Source organism: Aotus nancymaae, unplaced genomic scaffold, assembly GCF_030222135.1.
Source record: "Aotus nancymaae isolate 86718 unplaced genomic scaffold, 86718_ANA_hifiasm-v0.15.2.pri h1tg000006l, whole genome shotgun sequence".
In the NCBI taxonomy this organism is placed as follows: Eukaryota; Metazoa; Chordata; class Mammalia; order Primates; family Aotidae; genus Aotus; species Aotus nancymaae.
Window position 1 is genome coordinate 22998274 of NW_026988417.1, and position 22557 is coordinate 23020830.

General features: G+C 36.6%; 1 protein-coding gene across 7 annotated transcripts in view; it reads right to left on the reverse strand.

Moving 5' to 3' along the window:
- Window positions 1-6764: 6764 nt before the first annotated feature.
- PPARGC1A (PPARG coactivator 1 alpha) overlaps window positions 6765-22557 on the reverse strand; it is a 685546-nt gene continuing 669753 nt past the window's right edge. For all 7 annotated transcript variants that reach the window (XM_064366095.1, XM_012472400.3, XM_064366093.1 and 4 more), the window contains 3 exons: window positions 18719-18840; window positions 18225-18376; window positions 6765-10647 (listed from right to left, as the gene is read on the reverse strand). In XM_064366095.1, coding sequence (XP_064222165.1) covers window positions 10544-10647; window positions 18225-18376; window positions 18719-18840 — 378 coding nt within the window. In that variant the 3' untranslated portion in view covers window positions 6765-10543. The remainder of the gene's footprint in view (window positions 10648-18224; window positions 18377-18718; window positions 18841-22557) is intronic.

Consider the following 22557-nt stretch of genomic DNA (forward strand, 5'->3'; position numbering starts at 1 on the left):
ATTAGTTCAACCATTGTGGAAGACTGTGGCGATTCCTCAAGGACCTAGAAATAGAAATTCCATTTGACCCAGCAATCCCATTACTGGTTATATATCCAAAGGATTATAAATCATTCTACTATAAGGACACATGCACACTAATGTTCATTGCAGCACAGTTTACAATAGCAAAGACCTGGAACCAACCCAAATGCCCATCAATGATAGACTGGACAGGGAAAATGTGGCACATATACACCATGGAATATTATGCAGCCATCAAAAACGATGAGTTCGCATCCTTTGTAGGGACATGGATGAACCTGGAAACCATCATTCTCAGCAAACTGACACAAGAATACAAAATCAAACACCACATGTTCTCACTCATAGACGGGTGTTGAACAATGAGAACACATGGACACAGAGAGGGAAGCACTATACACTAGGGTCTGTTGGGGGGAAATAGGGGAGGGACAGCAGGGGGTGGGGAGTTGGGGAGAGATAGCATGGGGAGAAATGCCACATATAGGTGAAGGGGAGGAAGGCAGCAAATCACACTGCCACGTATGCACCTATGCAACAATCTTGCATGTTCTTCACATGTACCCCAAAACCTAAAACGCAATTAAAAAAAATATATATATATATATAAATCTCTAGAAAAGGGGGCTCAGTTTCTCACATTGCAATACCAGAGGCCCATCTCCAATCCAGCAGCCATGCTCAGTGAGTAGGAGGTCAGTTAAGATGATGAAGTGGGAAAGAAGGAAAGTTGGTAATGAACTTTCATTTTCAGAATTCTATGAACCTTACTCAAAATAACCTAGTATTTGTGGTCTCCAGGACAGACGAATTTTTCGAGAAAATGACTGCTTTACCAATGGCTGCAAAACAGGGACTGATTCTTTTTAAATTGTTTCCTATATTAGCCTTAAATTGGAAATGTGTATATTTATTTTTTATTTATTTATTTTTGAGATAGAGTCTTGCTCTGTTGCCCAGGCTGGACTGCAGAGGCACAATCTTGGTTCACAGCAATCTCCATCTCCCAGGTTCAAGCCATGCTCCTGCCTCAACCTCCCAAGTAGCTGGGATTATAGGCTCGCACCACAATGCCCAGATAATTTTTTAATTTTTTTAGTAGAGTTGGGGTTTCATCATGTTGGCCAGGCTGGTCTTTAATTCCTGACCTCAAGTGATCGTCCCACCTCAGCCTCCCAATGTGCTAGGATTACAAGTGTGAGCCACTGCTCCCAGCCCAGGAACATTTTAATAGTGCTTGAAAAACCATAAAGAGCTCTTAAATTTGATTATTTTTGCGATTTAATTTCTCAGTGGTAAGAATATATCATTTTATGCCTCCAAATCCATTTTAATTTATGGAAGGGGTTTCTACCTCTTTGTAAAGTTGGTTATCAGTGCTTGTAAGTCAGATTGTACACCTTGGAATCACAGCACTAGGTCATTCCTGCTCATTAAATATAAGGATCTCTGGCCTCAACCTTCACAGATGTTGGTTTTATAGCAATATACTTCCCAAAAAATATATATATGTAGGTAGATGGATAAACAGATGGATAAACAGATAGATAGATGATAGATAGATAGATAGATAGATAGATAGATAGATAGATAGATAGTAGATAGATAGACACACAGATACATAGATTCTCACAATAAGAATTCTGGTGAGAGTTGCCTACTGAAGCTATAGAAAATACACATTTTAATTTTATCTTACTACACTGCCAGCTAGATGTGGAGTTTCTAGCATGTTGAAGGAGTTCGATCGATGTAGAATGAATGAATGCAATACATGCAGTTTGGCTTCAGTCCGATGGTAGCAATAAAAGCACACAAATTTTAACAATTAATTACCTCTTGCATAATTTTTTCTCTTGAACATTAATATTTTATTCTTGGAGGGATTATATATAACATGACAGTTTAGAAAATAAGTTTTAGGATCAACTGGACCTTGCCTAAATCTGGGCAGTTTTTCAGCTACCTTAAACCTCCCTTCCCACCTCAATAAAATGGGAAGAGCTGTATACCTACCTTATGGTCTGGTTAGGAGGATTAATGAAGAAAATTCATGTAAACGGCTATGTAAAGTGACTAAAAGATTAATCTACAATCAATGTTAGTTGATGCCATCATCATCCTTGTCATTATCGTCACTGTTTTAATCACATACCGAATTCACTGGACTTTCAAATGGAGGGCAGCTTTTCATATTTGCTTTCTTACCAGCACAGGAAGATTTTTCTAATTTTAAAATGAGGATGTTAAGGGGTCATACTGAGAAACATCATTACCTGAGGTCCAACTGCCGGGATACAGGATGACCAGGTATGTCACTAAGCACTGATTCTAGGAAAGGGAGTCTCTAAGTTGATCAAGTTTCTAAATGGAACTAAGGTCTTTAAATTATTGCAATGCCATGAAGTTATGTCTCCATGAAATATAGCAGATATAACTTTTGAGAGGGCTTGAGTTTAAGCTTCAGAATGCTAAAAGTCGGTGAAGTTTCCTTGCTGGAAATGGCTACTTTGAGATGGTAGAACTGAATCAATTAGGAGAAAATAGGGGGCCTCCTCAATGCATTACTGAAATCTGAAGAGCTTGCAGATTATCTTTTTATCATTCCACAAAATTAAAGCTTAAAAGTTATATCCAAAAACATAGCTCTGAAGAAATCCTCAAGGGTCTCCCATCAATGTAATAACCAGGCAGTACACAGGATTTTAATCAAAGGCCAGTGGCTGTCTACGTGACACAGAAGCACTCCCACATATAGAACCAGTTTGTGAGGTTCATTCCCTTCTTTGCAATTCTACAGCCTAGCTGCACAATTGCCTCTTTTGTTTGTATAATCTCATGGAATGAGTCGGCATACAAGGCAAATAAGAAACCATGGGAAATTTTCGTCCAAACCTTGCTTCATGCCTGAAGTTCAAATGTGTTTGGTTAACCTTCTATTTATTCCTTCTCTTTCCTTCAGGTGACCTTTTTGGTTTTAGCTTTTGCCATGGCATGCCATGGCACACAGTGGCTCAATGGGACTCTGGCACCATGTGACAAAGAAACTCTTATGAGCTGTCTATGAATTATTTCATTCATCAGGTGCACACATTGGCACTCCCTTTGAATGCCGCCAACCCTGCCACTGGAAATGGGAAAATGTCAACCCAACACATCGGTACTTCCCACGCTTCAGATACTGAAGTCAAACAATGGATGGCGAACTCCAATTTTTGCTTTCTGTCCAATTGTTTTCCTGTTGGATAGTCTAAACTGCAATTCAGATCGTTGACCCTGGAAAAGTCAGCTCATTGAATCAGTAACAGGATGCTTTTCCCGTGTATACAGATAAATGGAGAATTACACCATGCATTGCACTTGATCATGAAATTGCCTGACATGAAAGTAACACGGCTACGTCACATGCCTTGTGACCAGTTTGCTAGCTTACCCTTCTCTAGGAAGCAGAGTAATTAATCATCATTCTGTGATAGTGTATACACATTGCTGCCAACAAATAGGGAAGTGCTTACAGAAGGCAATACATCTAAGCACTATGAAACATTAGTGATACATCTGATTAAAGGGTATAGTGATCAAGCTGAAAACCTGCTAGATGGTTAAACTAAGAGCAAGCATGGCTAATTTTCTTTTAAGAATTAAGACAGTCTTTTAAGTGCACTGTGAAGCCATAATAGGAATAAGCAAGGGACCTGGTTGGAAATGAAGTGAGAAAGCAATGATACAAATGAAGACAAGACTTGATTTTCAACACCACCAATGTCAATCAGAGGAAAGTACCTGTGAATTTCCTTAAACAACTTGCTGGAGGGTATTTTGTGGTAACTATATTACTATAGTCACTTTTTTCATCAATTAGTATTGTTAAAGAGAAGCTTGGCTATAGAGTTCCTAACAGCAGCAAAAAATAAATTCCCTCCAATTAAGTAGTCTAATAAGCTATTTAGGATTTTTACCACTTAACATTCTTTCCTTCCCATTTAATTTCGGCTTTCACTTGGATGTTCTTGTTGAAAATCCATCACAGAAAACTATGTGGATAAAAAAAGATAATGTTGCTAAGTGCCCCTGATGTTCAAAAATGAGCAGAAGCACAATATTTTTTCTAAATCACCCCAGGATTTTTTCTAATAATTCAGCTTCTTCCTACTAGAAATTAATATATGAAAATATATGAAGATGGTCAATATGCAAATTCAAGTATCACACTAGCTACTTGCCTTCAGTAAGTGCTATATGCATAAATTTGAAACAATACAATATTTTAAGGTCCTTGATTATAATAATGCCTTGGTGTGCATATGTGCATGTATAATTACATCCATTTAATTTAATCATGAAAATATTATAGGATCATTTGATTTTCTCCTCTAAAAGTTCTCTTCCTCTTTTCAATTAACTAATTTCACTCTGCCCCTTTATAAGTCAGCTGATGGTAAGTAATGGGTTTTGAGCTAAACAGAATATGGTCACATTCCTTTGGAATTATGCACAGAAAAGAGTCATGTGGGAAGGTGGTGGCCTCTTGCCCTTAGCCTACATCCTAGTCATGGAACAGTGTTAGGCTTTTCAGTAGAACCTGGTCCTCAAAATACTCCCATTTCATAATCATTTCTTCCTACAAGTTTCCAGTGTCCCCAGTGCTGAATTTGCCCGAGGGCAGTCACCTGATTAGAAGAGAAGAGACCTGGAAACCAGCCCACGTGACCCCACATTCCACATGCTTGACTAGAGTGGAGCTTTTGGGACTCTGCATAGTTACTGGAATCACATGGACTATAATGAGGGAAACATGGGGGTGGAGGACATTTAACATCCTCCATGCACAACGCGAACAGATAACACCCCAGTAAGTGGAAAACAAAAATGGGCCATTTTTGATGGAAGGGAGGAAGCATAACATGAAGATTATTTCACACTACCTTTCCCCTACCAAGAATATCTTATTTTCCCTCTCACAGAAAATCTATGTTTCTTTTCCCCAACCTGCTAACAGAAACCAGTGAAAAGAAATAGGCTGCTTTGTGTCCATCAATAGAATCTATATAATACCATCTTTTCCCCCAGGGATTAATTCAGCTTTTGATTAAATCTTTCTGAGATTTAAATCATGATGTTACAAACCTCCAAGGAACTCCTCTATGAGTTGTGACCTTCTTTATTACTCTCTGTTGTTTGATAAAGTACAAAGATTGATTTATAATGGAGTGTAGTATGTTTGAAAACAAGAAATAGCAATGAAAATTGCAAGATATAAGATTAATATAAATATTGCAAATGGAATGTTTTAGTTAATATATTCTATAATTAATACTGAGTTACAACTGTGTAACTAGTAACACTACTGTCGAGCAAATATAACAACGTTATTAGGGCTGTAAATTATAACCAATGATTAGCTACATAACCCTACAAAGAAAAGAAAATCAGCAATGCCAAAAAATAATTCCAACTCGATATCATATTGTTTATAGTTTAGACAGATTTGCTTTGGAGGACTTTTGAATTGAGACAATCTTCTCTTAAAAAAAGCTGTATCAAATGTTAATTTATGTTTGTCAGCCTAATTTTGGTTTTATTAATTATTTTGCCATTAGTATTAATAAGAATGGAAGTGATTCAATGTTTTGAGGACAACATGAAATAAACCCTTTATCTCAATCAGGATATTCCAGTACCAAACTAGCAGCTACTAATGCTGCTTCTGAAAACCCCTCATTTTCTCTCTGCCCTCAAAAGATTTGTTAGGGTAAAAAGTTAACCATTTAGGGATGAGTTCTAATGTCCTTGCTGGTTCCAACTAGAAGATTAAAAATGTCTTATGCAACTTATGCATCAATAGAAAAGTCAGAAACTGAGACTTATCCATTGAAACTCAGGGGTGCTTGGTATCCAGTTTCAGATAAATGCAATATTTGGGTAAGATAAAGATAAGATTTTATTTCCATTCCGATAAAATAATTAATGAATTTTATGCTGGTATAAAACAATCCATGGGGAGTGTTTCTTATGTCATTTAGCAGATTTCAATACACTTCTGATAGCTCTTATCACATTTCCAGTATTTACAAACACTTTCTTCTCTCTAGGAGATGGAAATGCTGGGATATATTTAGTCACCTTTCCCCAATGTTGTTTGTGTTGAGTCTTACGATGCAAATGGTTGGGAATGAGAACAATCATCTGAAATTGGGCAAGGGCATTCTCTGTCATTAGGACCACCATCATCTACCAGGCACAATGGACATCCTGACAGCACAATGTGTCTTCAGCTATCAGCTCATCCCATATTTAACTAATCCGATGACTTCCATACGATGGGGAACTGCATCCTGTTACAAGTCTTCAAAAAATATTCAGTCCATCTACAACAAAATTGCTTTCTATGCTGAATATTCAGTGTGTTTTTCCCTAGGGGAAAGAGCTTGTACTTAAAAATACACACTTTCCAGGGTTAAGTACAAAAATAGAGCTAATCCGTTTGATAAAATCCCATGTCACTTTTCACTTCTGAAAGTTCGTTATAGAAATCACCACGTCTGCCTTTGCCATTTAAAAAAAGACAAGATACAGAAGGTGCACATTACCTTAGAGCTGAAATGCATCCATGAATATGGAAAAGCAGGGAGAAAGGGAGAGAAAGCCAGAGAGGAAATAGAATAATAATAAGCGAGTAATGGGTACTGATCTGAGAAACATGCCAGGAGTTTGGTTACGATAAATAAGAAAAGCAGAAGTAGATTTGAAACATTCGTTTCCCTTTATTAGCTCAGTGAGGCTGATGTGTACTGCACATTTAAAAAAAAAAATCACAGGAATTTTCATACAATGAATAAAACCACAACAATACATGTAGAATTGGCAGGTGGAAAAAAGGCCCGGCAAGGGCTCAACTAATCGCTCACTTTCCCTCTTCAGCATAGTTCAACCAACAGTATTACACTTTCACCTACAAATCTTAAAGTAGCTCCATCAAATCAGCAGTTCACATTATTGAAAATGTTTGTCACATAGGTACAAATTTAGAATCATCACATTATAGTACATGGCTATTCTAGGTCATCTATAGATCAGGTCTTAGACTACAGTGATTGAAGTTCTCATTACAGCCATCAAGAAAGGACACATAATCGTTACCTACTGGAAGCTCACATCTAAAGGCATGAAAAGGTTTCCTTTTTTCAACTGACCCAAACATCATACCCCAATAGTGCAAAGTTCCCTCTCTGCTGCTTTGAATGTTGACAGCCCAAAACCGTTGTTCTCGGAGTCGTTTAGCAAAAATTGATTTTGTTGCACTGGAAGAATTATTCTGCTACATCTCTTAAAAAAAGAAAAAACCCCACATTACTAAAGCACCAGTTCAGTTACCAAAATTGTAGATGTGGTACTTACCACAGCATGAAGGCAATGGCCCACGGTCATCTAAAAATCCTACAGATCTATGCTGAAATTTGCCTCCAGTGATGATGGGATACACGTGTTCATTTGAAATATTCTCTCCCAAAAAAATAAAAATAAAAATGAGAGGAGCACAGCTTACATTTTGATGGGCTACCCACAGTGTCTGCAGAAGATACAAAAGCTCCACTAATTTTAGATGTAATTTGAAGTCCATTGAGGAAAACTATCTTCATGGTAACAATATTTGTCAGGCCAGAGGGGGGATTAATTAATCCTCAATATGATATCTGTAGTGTTGTCTTTTGATAAGAAAAGAAACCAAGTATTCCACTCATGTCAACAACCCAGGGCAAAAAGGAGAATGTATTTAAAATTGGATCACAAAAATTTAAAGGCAAAATAGAGAACACATCTGGTCCTTGAACACATAATAGGATTTACTAAATATCGATTTCTTAAAAATAATTTATTGCTCTTAATAGTCTTTTTATTATTATTCTACAACAGAAGATACTCAAAATTCAGAAAGAAAGACTGTAAACTTTAGTTTGGCGTTCACACAGAGTTAAAATACCTGCATTTAACCTACAGAACAACAAGAATTAGGCGGATTAAAGATGTGTTACTGTTGTAACGCAGAACCTGTGAACAAGTTTTTATTTCATAGTATTTTTATTGCTTTCTATCTACTTAGAAATAAGAAGCCAAAAAATCAAGCAAGCATCCGACAGGACAAACAGTGGATTCACTCAGAACACAATATGCTGGTGATAAATGAATGCAGCTATCAAAATTAGCTGCATTGGCCTGGGGGTGAAATCCGTCTTATAAGATCGTGTTGGGTGAGAGAAAGGAAAAGAACAATTAAGTAGTAGGTGTATCATGTCTTCCAGAAAAGTCATGTCAGCCAAACAGTAATTGAATCTCAATTTAGAAACTTGAATACACACTCCAAACGTTACTGAATTCCATTCCAGGGACTCCACACTCAGATGAAATCCTGATGCTCAAAATGGAGGTTTTTCTGAAGTTTTTATTGAATTTAGCAGAAGCAATGTCATCAAGAACAACATCATGGTCACGTCAGAGGCCATGCTAGTGCAAGTAGAAACACTGCTTCTGCAAAAGCTGAATTTCCCAAATAAAGCACTTACACTCCAACCTGACAATTGTCATGCATCCTAGGTAGAAAATTTCCACTGGCTTTATTATTTTCATCATCTCATAATTTATAATAAATAGGCTATCTGCAACTGATAAATATGTCTCTTTAGTAAACAAAGGAATGAAATATCAGTATTTATACAGGATGCATAACTGTAAAAAATACAGATAAATACCATCATCATATTCTGCCAAGGGAAAGAAATACTGGCTTCAAAGATAGTCTTCAGACACACATTAATTATTGTAAAAATCATACTATAATTATTACCTCAGCATTTTGTATCAAATTAAAATCACAAAAATTAAAACAAAACAGCATTTTAAAAAGATTTTTGACTTCTAGTTTCAAAACTACTGTTGATAGAGAAAATAAAAACATTTCTTAATGGTTACCCATTGAGAGACTTTACATAAAATCATGATATCTTCTAGAAAAATTTTAGATGAGAAAATTTCATTCCCCTAACAAATCCAGTGTATAAAACTTCAAAGAAAAACAAGCGACAAGAAAATGTGGAAAAATATCGCAGAAGTGGTTAATACCTTTAAGGGGACTAGGATATTTTTTGACAAGATGCTTAGATCGAAGCTCACCTAAGGGATGGATGTGCGGAAAGCATCGTTTTGCTCTTGTTGCACTCAACAGACACACACACTGTCTTTTTGTTTTTACAATCAAATATATATAAGCAGTAAGTTCAGCTTCTAAATATGTTAGTGTACAATAATTGTTTCACCTCATAATTACATTTGAATATTCTTGATTAAGAAAAATTTAGCAGTTTTGAAAAGAAGGCTGCATTTACAGTGCATAGCTGTAACAAAAAAAGAACATTGTTGTATAGTATATACATAAAATAAAAATACTCCATTTAACATTTGTAAATACTTAACTACATCAGAGAATGTAGCAATTACACTATCTGAACACATCTCAGAGAGTTCTACCCAACTCTCATTAGTAATGTAACCCGGTGTCCGCTCCTCAGAAAGAACCGCTGAACAAGCTGCACGCTTGACCATTGACAAGGCTTTTGAAATTTGCAGTGGAAGATCAACATTTTGGACATTTACATGGGTGTCAGGATAAAGGACGAACTACAGAAACTTCAAAATGTTAGGAAACTTTAGCATTCTGGTGCCCGCAGTATCCTCTCCCACCCAGATTCCATGGCAAAAGGAAAAAGAAAAAAAAAAAAAGAGAGAAAGAGAGACAGGATATTAGTTCTATGGAACCTGTGGTTTCTTCAGGATTGTCATATAATCATTACGTTATGAGAGAAAGCTTGCTTCAAGTTGATTCTGCACTTTCTTAAAAAAAACAGAGTACAAAGGCTGATGCCCAGACATCAGCGGCTGTCATTTTAGGGCGGTTTGTGGTTGGTCTGGTTGGTTGGTTGGTTGATTAGTTTTCTTTCCTTTTTAATTTATATATATTTATACATTTTTTTCCTTTAGAATAGAATATGAACATTTTGAAGTTCTAGGTTTTAAGTGTGTCTTCATGGAACTGCTGCCATTTGAAATGGTTTGCCCTTGCACATTCTGGTCAGGTGCCCCCAGTCCTCACTTGTACCCACACATACTTCCCCTAAACCAAGCGCACACACCACACACATACATACACACACGTACATGTGCACACACACACTCCATGACCAAGAGACTCCAGGAAAAGCAAAGCTGACACCCATGAATAAACATGTGCTTACTGGATATCATTCTGTCTCTTGCCTCTTCAGCAGCTGTGTTCATGTAAACCATTGTCGTTGTTGTTGTTGTTGTTCTTGTTCTTGTTGTATTGTTGTTGTTTTGTTTTGTTTTTGTACAGAGAGTGTAAAGTAGGAGAAATTCCTAAGTATGACTTGCAATAGTCTGTTAGGGAAGGACGCGCTGTCCCATGAGGTATTCACCATCCCTCTGTCATCCTCAGCTAGGGAACATGTTACCTGCGCAAGCTTCTCTGAGCTTCTTTCAATAAACTATCAAAATCCAGAGAGTCATACTTGCTCTTGGTGGAAGCAGGGTCAAAGTCATCTGAGTTTGAATCTGAAAGAAACGCAAGTCAGTTTAGACACACACTTTGCTGAGTGGCCATTAACTCAATCATTCCAATTCAAGATGACCGGATTTGATAACAACTTATCCAATCAATATACTTTAAAAAACAATGTCCAGATTTTATTGGATATGCATGGGTAAATAGGAAGAGGATGGGGAATACTGAGCTTTCAAAAATATTCACCTGTTGACTCATTTTAGGCTTAAACACTCCTGGGAGTTTGGCAGAGCAAACGTTAATATATCTCTGGCAGATAACCACCCTCCCCTTCCCACCAGCATGTCAGATGACTTGCCCATGGCTCCTCAAAAACTTAGATGTAGACGTGAGAGTATAAGCTGGAACTAATTTTCCTATTCAATGGGATTCATTTAATTGAGCATAAAAGCCAGTTGAGTATGAGAGAAAGAATCATGAGAACTTCCCCTAAACTTCAACCTGCTGCTTCTCTTTGAGGCAGGAGGGGTCATATGATGTGGTCCTCTACTTCTGTACCTCTGGGCATCTCAGAAATATTGGTGCAAATTCTCCTCAGACTGGAAGGTCAAGAAAAATGCTTCACATCCCAGGAGAGTAAATTTGGAGAGAGGAAATAAAGTGTAGGTATAAATAAAGCCATGCCCTTCTTGGACTCTTAAGCTAGTCCAAGTCAGCTTTTGGGCAAAGTTTCACATGCTACATCAAGTAGAGCTTAACAAAACATATGTTTTAGGAATATTGAATGCAAAGTAAAATTATGTTAAATATTCCTACTTTTTCTTCACTGAATTCTATGAAAAAGTCAGATATTTCGCTGCTCTTGGAAATAAGAAAGGGTGACTTAGAACCATAATAAAAAGCCTCTTGTAAATATATTAATTCTTTTTGAAAACATTTATTTGAAGAAAAACAAAACCATTCTGGAAAACTAACAATTCTACCAAAGTACAAGCACTCCCATACTTTTCCCAGAGTAAGTTACAAAACAGAAATGGTCAAAGTAATAGAAGGGTGTAATACTAGATACTACAGAGGCATAATTGTTGACCTAAAAAGTTGTTTTGCTGACAAGATTGCAATGACCCAAGCTCCCTAGCCTGACCATCCCCTTTCCCAAGCTTCAATCTACCTTTACATACTTAGATTTAAAGACAAGAAAATGTCTTTACTTATGTTTTCCTTTCATTCTCATCATCTTTTGTCTTTACTGACTTTTTTCCAGCAAGTTTTTTAAGGTAAGAGCAACAAGAACAATTACAATCTTAATCATAAAAAGCAGAGACAAAACTGGCCAATCTTTCCTCAATAACATCTTAAATAGTCAACTCTTAAGTTACACTGCCTTCAACGCTTCTCTTCATAGGCTAATGAATGGTTTTCCTGCATTGCTAAGGCCTCACAAACAACTGCTGTTCAAATCAAAATCTTTTTTGTAGAGATGAAAGAAAAAGGTCTAGCTCATTGCTAGAGATTACTCTGAAATCAGAATTCCACTCACATTGTAGATCAAGAGGAAAGATTCCTCCAATGATGGAATCTGTGATAAAAGTCAGCCTGGAACCATCAAGGAAATATATACATACCTTTCCTTGGGAACACTTTGAGAATACTTTAAATTTACTAACTTTGCAATATTCTAAGTAAACTCTAGAATTTCAGCATTTCTGTATTTTGATTAGCAAATATTTTAAAGATTGTGAAATAGTAGTTCTCAAGAGTTTCTTCACTATGAACTGTAGTATTCACATATGTACCCATTTATATAGGCACACTGTTACTCAGAAAACCACCAAAAAATATTTGGTTGCATGAGATGGAATGTGGTTACATTTAATTTCTGAGGCAATAACAACTACTCTTCCACTTTCTCTTCTGCTAATGAAAGGATATTGGAATACAGTAAGCTAGAATAAATATGTTATAGGAATAACTCAAAAAGCCACTCTAATTTTTCAAAATAAATTGTTATAAATAATAATACTGTATTATTTGAATCAAATAACATCACACTTATGATCCCAGCACCTGGAAAACTGTTGGCACAAAGGAGGTACTCAAATTAATATTTGTTGGAGAGATCCAAGATGGCTGATGATTAGCAGCTCGGGCACGTACCTCCCAGTGGAAGCGCAAAGAACGAGAGGACGCCACACTTTCAGACGAATATTTGTTGCTCACGGACCAGGAGATTCCCAGTGGAGGAGCCCCACGGGTCGCCAGGGCGACTCTTGTGGCCGGTGTGGTGGTTTTGCTGGTGCCTTAGCACGCCAGTTCTTGGTGCAGAGTCCGGAGATTCCCGGGCAGAAAAGCACCATCAATCTTAACACCACTGTTTTGGCCGGCTCAGTGGATTGCTCAGATCTCGGCGCAGGGAATCAACAAGTTGGACGTCAGAGACCCAGTTAGAAAGCCGGTAATTATAAAGATGACAGACGGACAAATATATAATGAAGGGAAGAAACCAGCGTAAAAAGGTAGAGAATACTCAAAATCAGAATGCCTCTCCCTCTACAGGGGATTGCAATTCCTCATCAGTAAGGGAACAAGGCTTAATAGATTACACGTGTGTTCCAATAACAGAAGCAGGTTTCAAAACGTGGGTGATAAGAAACTTCTGTGAATTAAAAGAACTTGTTCTAACCCAATGCAAAGAAACTAAGAACCTTGAAAAAAGGTTTGACGAACTGTTAACGAGAATGGACAATTTAGAGAAGAATATAAGTGAATTGATGGAACTGAAAAACACAACACGAGAACTTCGTGAAGCATGCACAAGTTTAAACAGTCGAATTGATCAAGCAGAAGGAAGGATATCAGAAGTCGAGGACCAGCTCAGTGAAATGAAACAAGAAGACAAGAATGCAGAAAAAAGGATGAAAAGGAATGCACAAAGTCTCCAGGAAATATGGGACTATGTGAAAAGACCTAATTTACGTTTGATAGGTGTACCTGAATGTGATGAAGAGAATGAATCCAAGTTGGAAAATACTCTTCAGGATATCATTCAGGAAAATTTTCCCAACCTGGCAAGGCAGGGTAATATTCAACTCCAGGTAATACAGAGAACACCACAAAGATATTCTTCAAGAAGACCAACCCCAAGGCACATAATCGCCAGATTTATTAGGGTTGAAATGAAGGAGAAAATACTAAGGGCAGCCAGAGAGAAAGGTCAGGTTACCCATAAAGGGAAACCTATCAGACTTACAGCAGATCTCTCAGCAGAAACCCTACAAGCCAGAAAAGAGTGGGGACCAATATTTAACATCCTTAAAGAAAAGAACTTTCAACCCAGAATTTCCCATCCAGCCAAACTAAGCTTTATGAGCGAAGGAAAAATTAAATCTTTTGCGAACAAACAAGTACTTAGAGAGTTCACCACCACCAGGCCTGCTTTACAAGAGCTTCTGAAAGAAGCACTATACATATAAAGGAACAACCAATATCAGCCTTTCCAAAAATATATCAAAAAGCAAAGAACTTTAACACAATAAAAAATTTACATCAACTAATGGGCAAAACAGCCAGCTAGCATCAAACGCCGGTATTAAACCTATATATATTTTAATTGGATAAAAAGCCAAAACCCATCGGTATGCTGCATCCGGGCCCATCTTACGTGCAACAATACACAAAGACTCAGAGAGAAGGAGGAAGATTTACCAATCAAACAGAGAGTAAAAATAAACTAATAAACAAAAAGCAGGAGATTCAATTCTCGCCTCTGATAAAGTAGACTTTAAAGCAACAAAGATCAAAAGAGGCGAGGAATGACATTACATAATGGCAAAAGGATCAATGTAACAAGAAGAGCTAACGATTCTATAGATCAACGAGATAGAAAATTAACAAGGATATTCAGAACTTGAACTCAGACCCGGAACAAGTAAACTTAATAAACATTTATAGAACTCTCCACTTCAAATACACAAAACATACATTACCACCTCACACCTATTCCAAAGGTGACTATATAATTGGAAGTAAATCACTCCTCAGTAATCGCATAGCATTTCATAGGTTTAAATTAAATATTGGTTGGCTGTTTGTTATCTTCTTCCCTTATTCCTTCCTGACCACATCATTAAGTATAATTATCAGTATAAAAGAGCTTTTCAATACCCATTACTAAATTGCATTCTAGCCTGGGCAAGAAAGGAATACTCCCATTCTCTCTCCCTCTTTCTTTTCCTTCTCCCTCCTCCCCATTCTCTCTCTCTCTTTCGCTTCCTTTTTCCTCCTTCCTATTCTCTCTCTCTCTAAAAAAAGAAAATAATAATAATAATAATAATAATATTTGTTAAAGGAATATACTAATCTTAAGCACCAAAATATTATTAAAAATATGGTTGAAAATATTTATATTTGGATGTGAGAATGGTTTATCAATGAATGGCAAAGGAATACATAAAGTTATATATATAATCAAGAATAGTTATAATACAATAAATTCATTTGAGTTAATAATTTATAATGTATGTGTCATTTATTTTTTATATGTGTAAGTTATATAACATCATTAATTTCTAATCAAAACTATTACATTCATAATACTGACCCATTATTCTGTTTGGATACTGTAGTCCTACTTTAATTTCTCTTCGTTTTTCCCCTCTGACATTTTTTTTTCATAGAGGTCTTTAGAAAGATCCATTTGCTTACAAGACAGTAAATAGAAAGATACACAGACTACAGATCGAAGAACTTAAATCTTGGCTTCAGTGTTTTAACCTTGATTAAGTCATTTTAATCTCTCACTCTCATTTATAAAACTGGGTCATAAATAGTAGCTGAAATTGTTATGTTTTGCTCTAACAATATTGTAGTCACCACTATCTAGTTTCAATAGTAGAGAAATAGGATGTATATAAGCTGACTTAATTTGGGAAAGCAAGTAAACAGAAAGGAAATTGGTTAAATCTATCTAAAATGATAGGTTACTTTCCTGCCTTGGCAAAATTAATCTGTGTCACATCATTTTTACTTTACTGTTGTGACATACGTGTAAGCTCCCAATCAGGACAGCTCCCATGCCCTGAAGCATGCATGAACACTAAATATGGTGAGCATAAGAATACTTAAATTCTTCAGGGAACAATGACAAGACACATGAGAACTTTTTTGAGTTTCAAAGCTAATTCCTAGAGTTGATTCTTCCATTTTAAAACGACTTTACACTTCTAACTTCTCATCCCCATCATTGTAAATTATAATCCTAGCCACTATTTATTAAGCACTTATGTTATGCCAGACACCATGCTAATAGCATCACAAACATTTATTTAATCTTCAAAATAACACTATACAGTATTTCACAAATAAAGAAGCAGAACTGAAGGGGTTGAATTGTTTGTCCAATGGCAGTGGTAAGGCGGATTTCAATCTCAGGTCTGCAGGTTTCCAAAGCCTGGCCTCTTTGGACTATACAATGCTGGAGCCCAGAAAAAAAAAAACCACCTTTGTGCCATTGTAGAGCTTGAGGGAATTGGAAAAATCCATGCTACTACAATGCACATCAAACATACTTTTCAGAAAACACAGAGCGAGCTTAGCAATGGCAAAGTTTCTATTGCTGCTGGCTAGGCAGGGAGATAACGAGAGAGGAAGCATTCTTCTTAGAAATATTTCATGGAGACTCCAGTTCAATTTGGAAATACCATCCAATCCTCCCTCTACCAGTGATGAATCGTCATCTAAAGGCCCCTCTAGGTAGCTTATTTTAAACTCTAGATGTTTTGAGAGACTAGAAACACCCTGGCCTTCATCACTGAAGAAAATAAGTCAAATCAACTCAAGACTTCAATCTGTCTTGACTGTTTTTATCAGCCAACATTTGAACAAATGACTTGCTACGTTCTATATTTTCATCCCTAGTCCTCTATCTTTCTAACAGTCAGCTGCCTCTCCCCTACTTCCCACTATCTATCTAGCTTGTGCAGTGAATTATAGCATATTCCCTCTGAACAATGCACATCACCTGTATCTATTACTCTAGGAAGACATTCCTTTGTTGGACAGAAGAAAAAAATCCCTGTATTTGGTATTCAATATTTCTTTCTTTATACCAACCCAGAAAAGTGCAAATAGACATCTAATAATGCTGAGGACTAGATTTATATATTAATTTTATGATTAATATTACAAATGAATTTAAAATAATTATGTCATATGCACAAGGCATTTGCCACTTTCTTTCCTCAAATAATTTAAAGGCTTACAATGCACACATGAGATAGAGAATGACATGCAAAGGAACAAAATTAAAATTGGAAATGAAATTAAGATGTCCATCATCACATTATTTATACTATTGAAAAATTAAAAATTAGATAAATGTTTAGCTATAATGTAATGACTAAATATAATGGTACTATTCACTCAGCAAAATATGGTGCAACTATCAAAGCATGTTAATAGATTATTTTCAATCTTGTAAATCACAGCAGGACATGAATTTGTATATTAATCGAGAAAAGTAGAATTTGGAAGTTTATATATATAAATATATATATAACTTCAATGGTAAGAAATTAGACATTCTGAGACAAAATACTGGAAGGCAAATCACTTCGTTGCTAATAGTGGTCATTCCTGGGTGACAGGTTGATATGTGATTTTATTTATTTTTTAATTCTCCACATTTTACCCTGAGTCTATGCATCTTTCATAACAGGAAAAATAAATACTATGTATGCTTCAGTTTCCTTGTCTGTAAAATGGGGATGATAATAATAATATGCAGCTCCTAGGAGACTTCTAGCAATTAAACAGAAAATGCTTACAACGCACAGTGTCTGGCACAGTGTCTGGCATATGGAAGCACTCAACAAATAACAGGGTTTTTTTTCTTTTGTTTTAAATAAAACATAGTGTGATTTAGTATATGAAATTTAATTTTCTTCTCTCTAGCTGTAGTTCATAGAAAATGATATTTCTAAGTAGTCTGTGAAATAATAAGAAAAAAATATGAGATTTTTGCATATTCTTTTCCATAAAACAATGATGGCAATGCTATGGTTTGTGAAAGGATCCAGGGTAAGCCTAGAAAGCAAAAACAGGTTACAAACACACACACACACGCGCGCGCGCGTGCACACAAATCATAAACACATGTAGACACAATGCCCACATACACACATATCTACACACATCTGCACAACATATGCACACACAAAGCACAATACCACACATACATGTTTAATATTCATACAACACACACACAGACACACAGTATCCACACAGATACACGCAATGCATGCATTCACAAAATATAATGCTGCATGCACACACAACACACTGAAATCATGAACACATGTAGAAATACACAATATTCACATATGTACCTACCACAATTTTCAGTACCTGAGTAGACGGTACAAAGAATTTACACCTGTCCTTTCTTACCAAAACCTAGGCCCCTTTCTTCTGAAACTGTCTTATATATTTTTCTTAAAAATCAGTGTTCAAACATTCCCTTTAGTAAAATAAGGTGATGGCTCAACCCAAGGTGCCTACGGATTATGTTTGCTCCCATCTTGAGCTCTACATTATGGATTCCTCATTCTACGTACAATAAAATCCATACCTAGGTCTGCATAGTTAGACTTGAAAAATTGCTTGCGTCCACAAAAGTACAGCTCGAAGTCAGTTTCGTTCGACCTGCGCAAAGTGTATCCATTTTCAAGAGCAGCAAAAGCATCACAGGTATAACGGTAGGTAATGAAACCATAGCTGTCTCTGCAATGGACAAAGAAGAGTTCAAAGCTGGTTAAGAAGCGTTAGCATATGGGACTGTAACCCTTTCTACTTTGTGAGACTTCTCCGGTGCCAACGTCTGAGCCACTGCATCCATTTATCAGTGTGATTGTCCTGTCAAACAGCTAAATACTTATTTCTGGGACAGGAAATCTCAACTAGAAAGATTAATAAATAGGGATGAAAGAAAATAAATAAGGTTCTGAACTCAACATGTCATCTGTCAAAGCACTTACACTGGCAACTCCCATTCCAGTAATCTTATGGCCATAATTTTTTACATACGTCAGCTTCTAAACAAGAAATAATCTTGAAGATTCTCACCCATCATCCCGCAGATTTACTGTGCACTCCTCAATTTCACCAAAAACTTCAAAACGGTCCCTCAGTTCTGTCCGTGTTGTGTCAGGTCTGATTTTACCGACATAAATCACACGGCGTTCTTCCTATGGGGGGAGAGGAGACGGTTTTGCTAGTTCTGGAGACGGGAAAGAAGCTAACCCTCTAGAAACATTCGTAAGTGTACAATCATGCATAATAAACCCCACTGAGTATGGCAATTAGAGCAAAACATACATTACAACTGAAGGAACGACTACATTTGAACCAAGTGTTAATTCCCATTTCAATACCAAACTCTTCTCGCTCACATACATTCTTCTCTTCACCTCTACTCTTTTCTACCTTTCTGTCTCTGTTCTACTCTCAGATAAACTGGATGTATTAGAAAAGAAATCTGTATAATGCACTTTTTTAAAATCATGGAACAATACCTATTAAATATTTGAACATTTGTGACTCGATTATTAATCAAAATTGTTATGAAACTGACCTGGCTTACCAAACTATTACATTTCTCATTAACTCAGAATTATAATAATGAAATGAATAAATTCTGACATCCTCAAAAAGAGTGACTCTTAAACTCTACTATAAATAAAAATTACTTGGGGTGCTGGTTAAAAATGAAAATTGTTGGGCTTTATCCCAGCTGTACTGAAAAAAAAATGTTAAGATAAGGTTCTACAACCTTCATTTTTAACAAGCACACCCCAGCGATTTTGATGCAGGTGGTCGAAAGACAATAATTTAAGAAATACAGTCTTAAATGTAGGCCATTTTAAGCCATGAGTCTCCAAAGAATAAGAGCTAAATAAAAGAGGCTATAAATTTCACTTTGCCAATAAATCTAGTCTTATTTTAGGAACAGACTAGAGGGGTGTGGCCTAATTTTCACAAGTGGAGTCAATATCATCATAATCTGAAAGTCATCAGCAATTTATAACCTACAAAATATAGGAATAATATTTTACAGCCTGAGGATAAATTCTTTTTTTAAAGAACAGCAATGCATTCTTAGTGTAAGAGGCAATCCTATAACTCTTGTTCCATGAAGATAAGGCCAAAGTTATGGTGTCTCTCAAAGTTTTAAGAACATAAAGAGTTAATACAAAGAACGTGCTCACCAACTAGTTTGTATATATGCCAAGGACAAACAAGGATAAAATGAATTTAAGGTTTCAGAGATTTAAGTTAGGTTGAAGCAAAGACTAGAAACAGAGGACTGAGGTACAGATTTAGCTTGCCCAAGAGTTTTCTTTGGATATACTGAGAGTCCCTGGTCTTGGATGATGGAAAGAGTAATTCAAGCTGAAAACAAAAAGATGCCCTATCTTATTTACTGAATGGTTTTCCTTTTCATATGGCTGGTATTTGGCAAAGAATCTGGTAAGGAGTAGGCATCCAACAAGCATTTGTGAAATGTAACTAAACCATTCACAGACCCTATATCTTCCTAGATGATAAGATTACTAATGTGTGGGCTTATTCTACCATATGTAACATTCCTGCCTCTATATTTTATAAGGAAAGTAAGTTCATCTGAGCCTTAGGTGCAAAAAATCAACTATCTGCTTGACATCTCAGGTTGGTTGTGCCTGAGGAACCTCAAACTACACCAACCCTACCAAAGCCCAACCCTCCAGCCTTGCCCTCTCCCCATTTGGTCCTTTCCCAATGTTCTTGCATTAGTGAAATGAACACCATCTAGCCAGTTATTTATTGCTCCTTTCTCTTGGTTGTCTTCACATATCTAATCATTCATCAAGTCCTATTGATTTGTATCTCCTAAATCTCTCTCTAGTATGTTTGCCTTATTCCATTTGTCCTAAGCCAAACCTCCAGCTTCTCTTTCTGGACTAGTATAACAAACAATCTCTTAACTTGAATCTGCGTATATGTTTATTTTCCTCCAATCTATTCTTCCATTGTTGTTAGAACAGTCTTTGCTAAGAAAACAGGAATCCAATGACGTCCATTAACTTCTAAAACATTCCAATGGCGTCTCATAACTTTTAATGAAAGACCTAAATCATTAACAGGACCTACAGGGCCCTGTATGGTCTGGACCTGTTGTCACCATGGGCTTTATCTCTCATATCACATTCTTTCTGTGACTCTCTTTTCTGGCCACGTTGAGCTTCTACTAGTCTAGTGTATACTGTGCACCTTCCTTCCCAAGGTCTTTGCACATGATGCTTCCCTGCTACCAGAACACTCTATTCACACTGCACCACTCCCAAGTCTCTCACATACACACACTGTCTACAACAACCTTGAGCTCAGCAAACACCTTTTTTTCCTGAGACTTGCAATGAGGTCAGAATTCCTATTAGTTACTCTTATGGAAAACTCTCCTTTCCAATTGTAATTAATAGTTTACCCACTATTTAATATCCACTTCCCCAGGATAATAAAAGCTACATGACAGTAGAGACCATATCTGTTCTATTCACTACTGTGTTTATTTTAAATAAAGCACTGAAACATAGCAGACTATCAATGAATATGTTGTGAAATCAATCAGTTACTAATCAATTATTCATCTTGAACATTTACCCCCTTCCCTTCATTACATCAAAGATGCCTAAGTGTGGTCCTTATTCTCTGAGACTCTCCAGCACAAAGGAGAAGGAAAATTAGGTTTGGTGTTTTATCACAGGGAAAAAATCTTGCTCATATAGCTCAGTCGAGTGAAGAAACAAAGATTTCCATAATTTGTTTTTACAGATTTAAGTATAAGAAGTAGCTACATGTTTTCAACTACATGTTTGCAGAGGTCTTGCTCATACAAATCACTTGTGAAAATCAAAGGTAGGGGATAACAAACAGTTGGTAAAACATAACTCTTCTGACAATAGCCATTGAGCCTAAAGAACTGACCCAATGAAGTAAACAGAGCAGGCTGCCTGATGCCCTTTCATGTAGATTGTATGTCTCAATTGAAAGCTGTGATTGTGCTGCTTCAGAGCACTGAGCATATCCTGGCAGTCAGGAAGTAGAAATGGATAGAGAGGCACATCCCAGACCATCGTTGCACACTTGAGCAAGGGAATCATAACACCACATTCCATTCTATTTACGCAGCCAGCTCTAGTCAAACAGCCAAATGTGATGGGACCGTTATCTAAACTTAAGCTTCCTGGCGCCAGCTTTCATGGGTGTCAAGGAATTTTTTTTTTAATGAGCCTTTTAGGAAAGTTACTACTGTATAGAGAGAAAGGAGGGGGAAATGCAGAAGTGAGAGAAAGATATTGAGCCATTGCAAAGAAATTGCTCAACTACCATTATGGGAATACACACAGCCTATGTATTCAAGGAAATTTGAAGTTAAAGTGAAAATCGACCATATGTATGCCCATATGCAGACATATTGGGACAGTCTCTGAATTGCAGCTTTATATGAAGTTGTATGCAACACTGATCCTATACAAAATATAAACCAGAGGACCTTTTATAATGGATACTGCTACATTCTACAGTAAAAAGAAGATATAACCTAGAGGGGAGAAACAGGAACTCAAAGGCTGCTCCACAATTGTTTGAATTACCTGTTTGTCTACCAACTCTTTTTATGAACCACAGGAATGGGAACATGCGTCCTACCTTACAAAGATCAGAGATTGAATACATGTTGAAATTCTTATTTGAGGAAATTACTGAAGTGCTTGATTTTCCTACTGCTAAAAATGAAAATAAAAGGCATCCAAACGCCTAGAAAGCAAAGACAAAAATCTTTCCAAGACTGGCCAAAATGTCTAGCAAAGAACTGGTTCTTTTAAACATGTTGCAGTTGTACTAGACAGATGAATAGATTTCATATC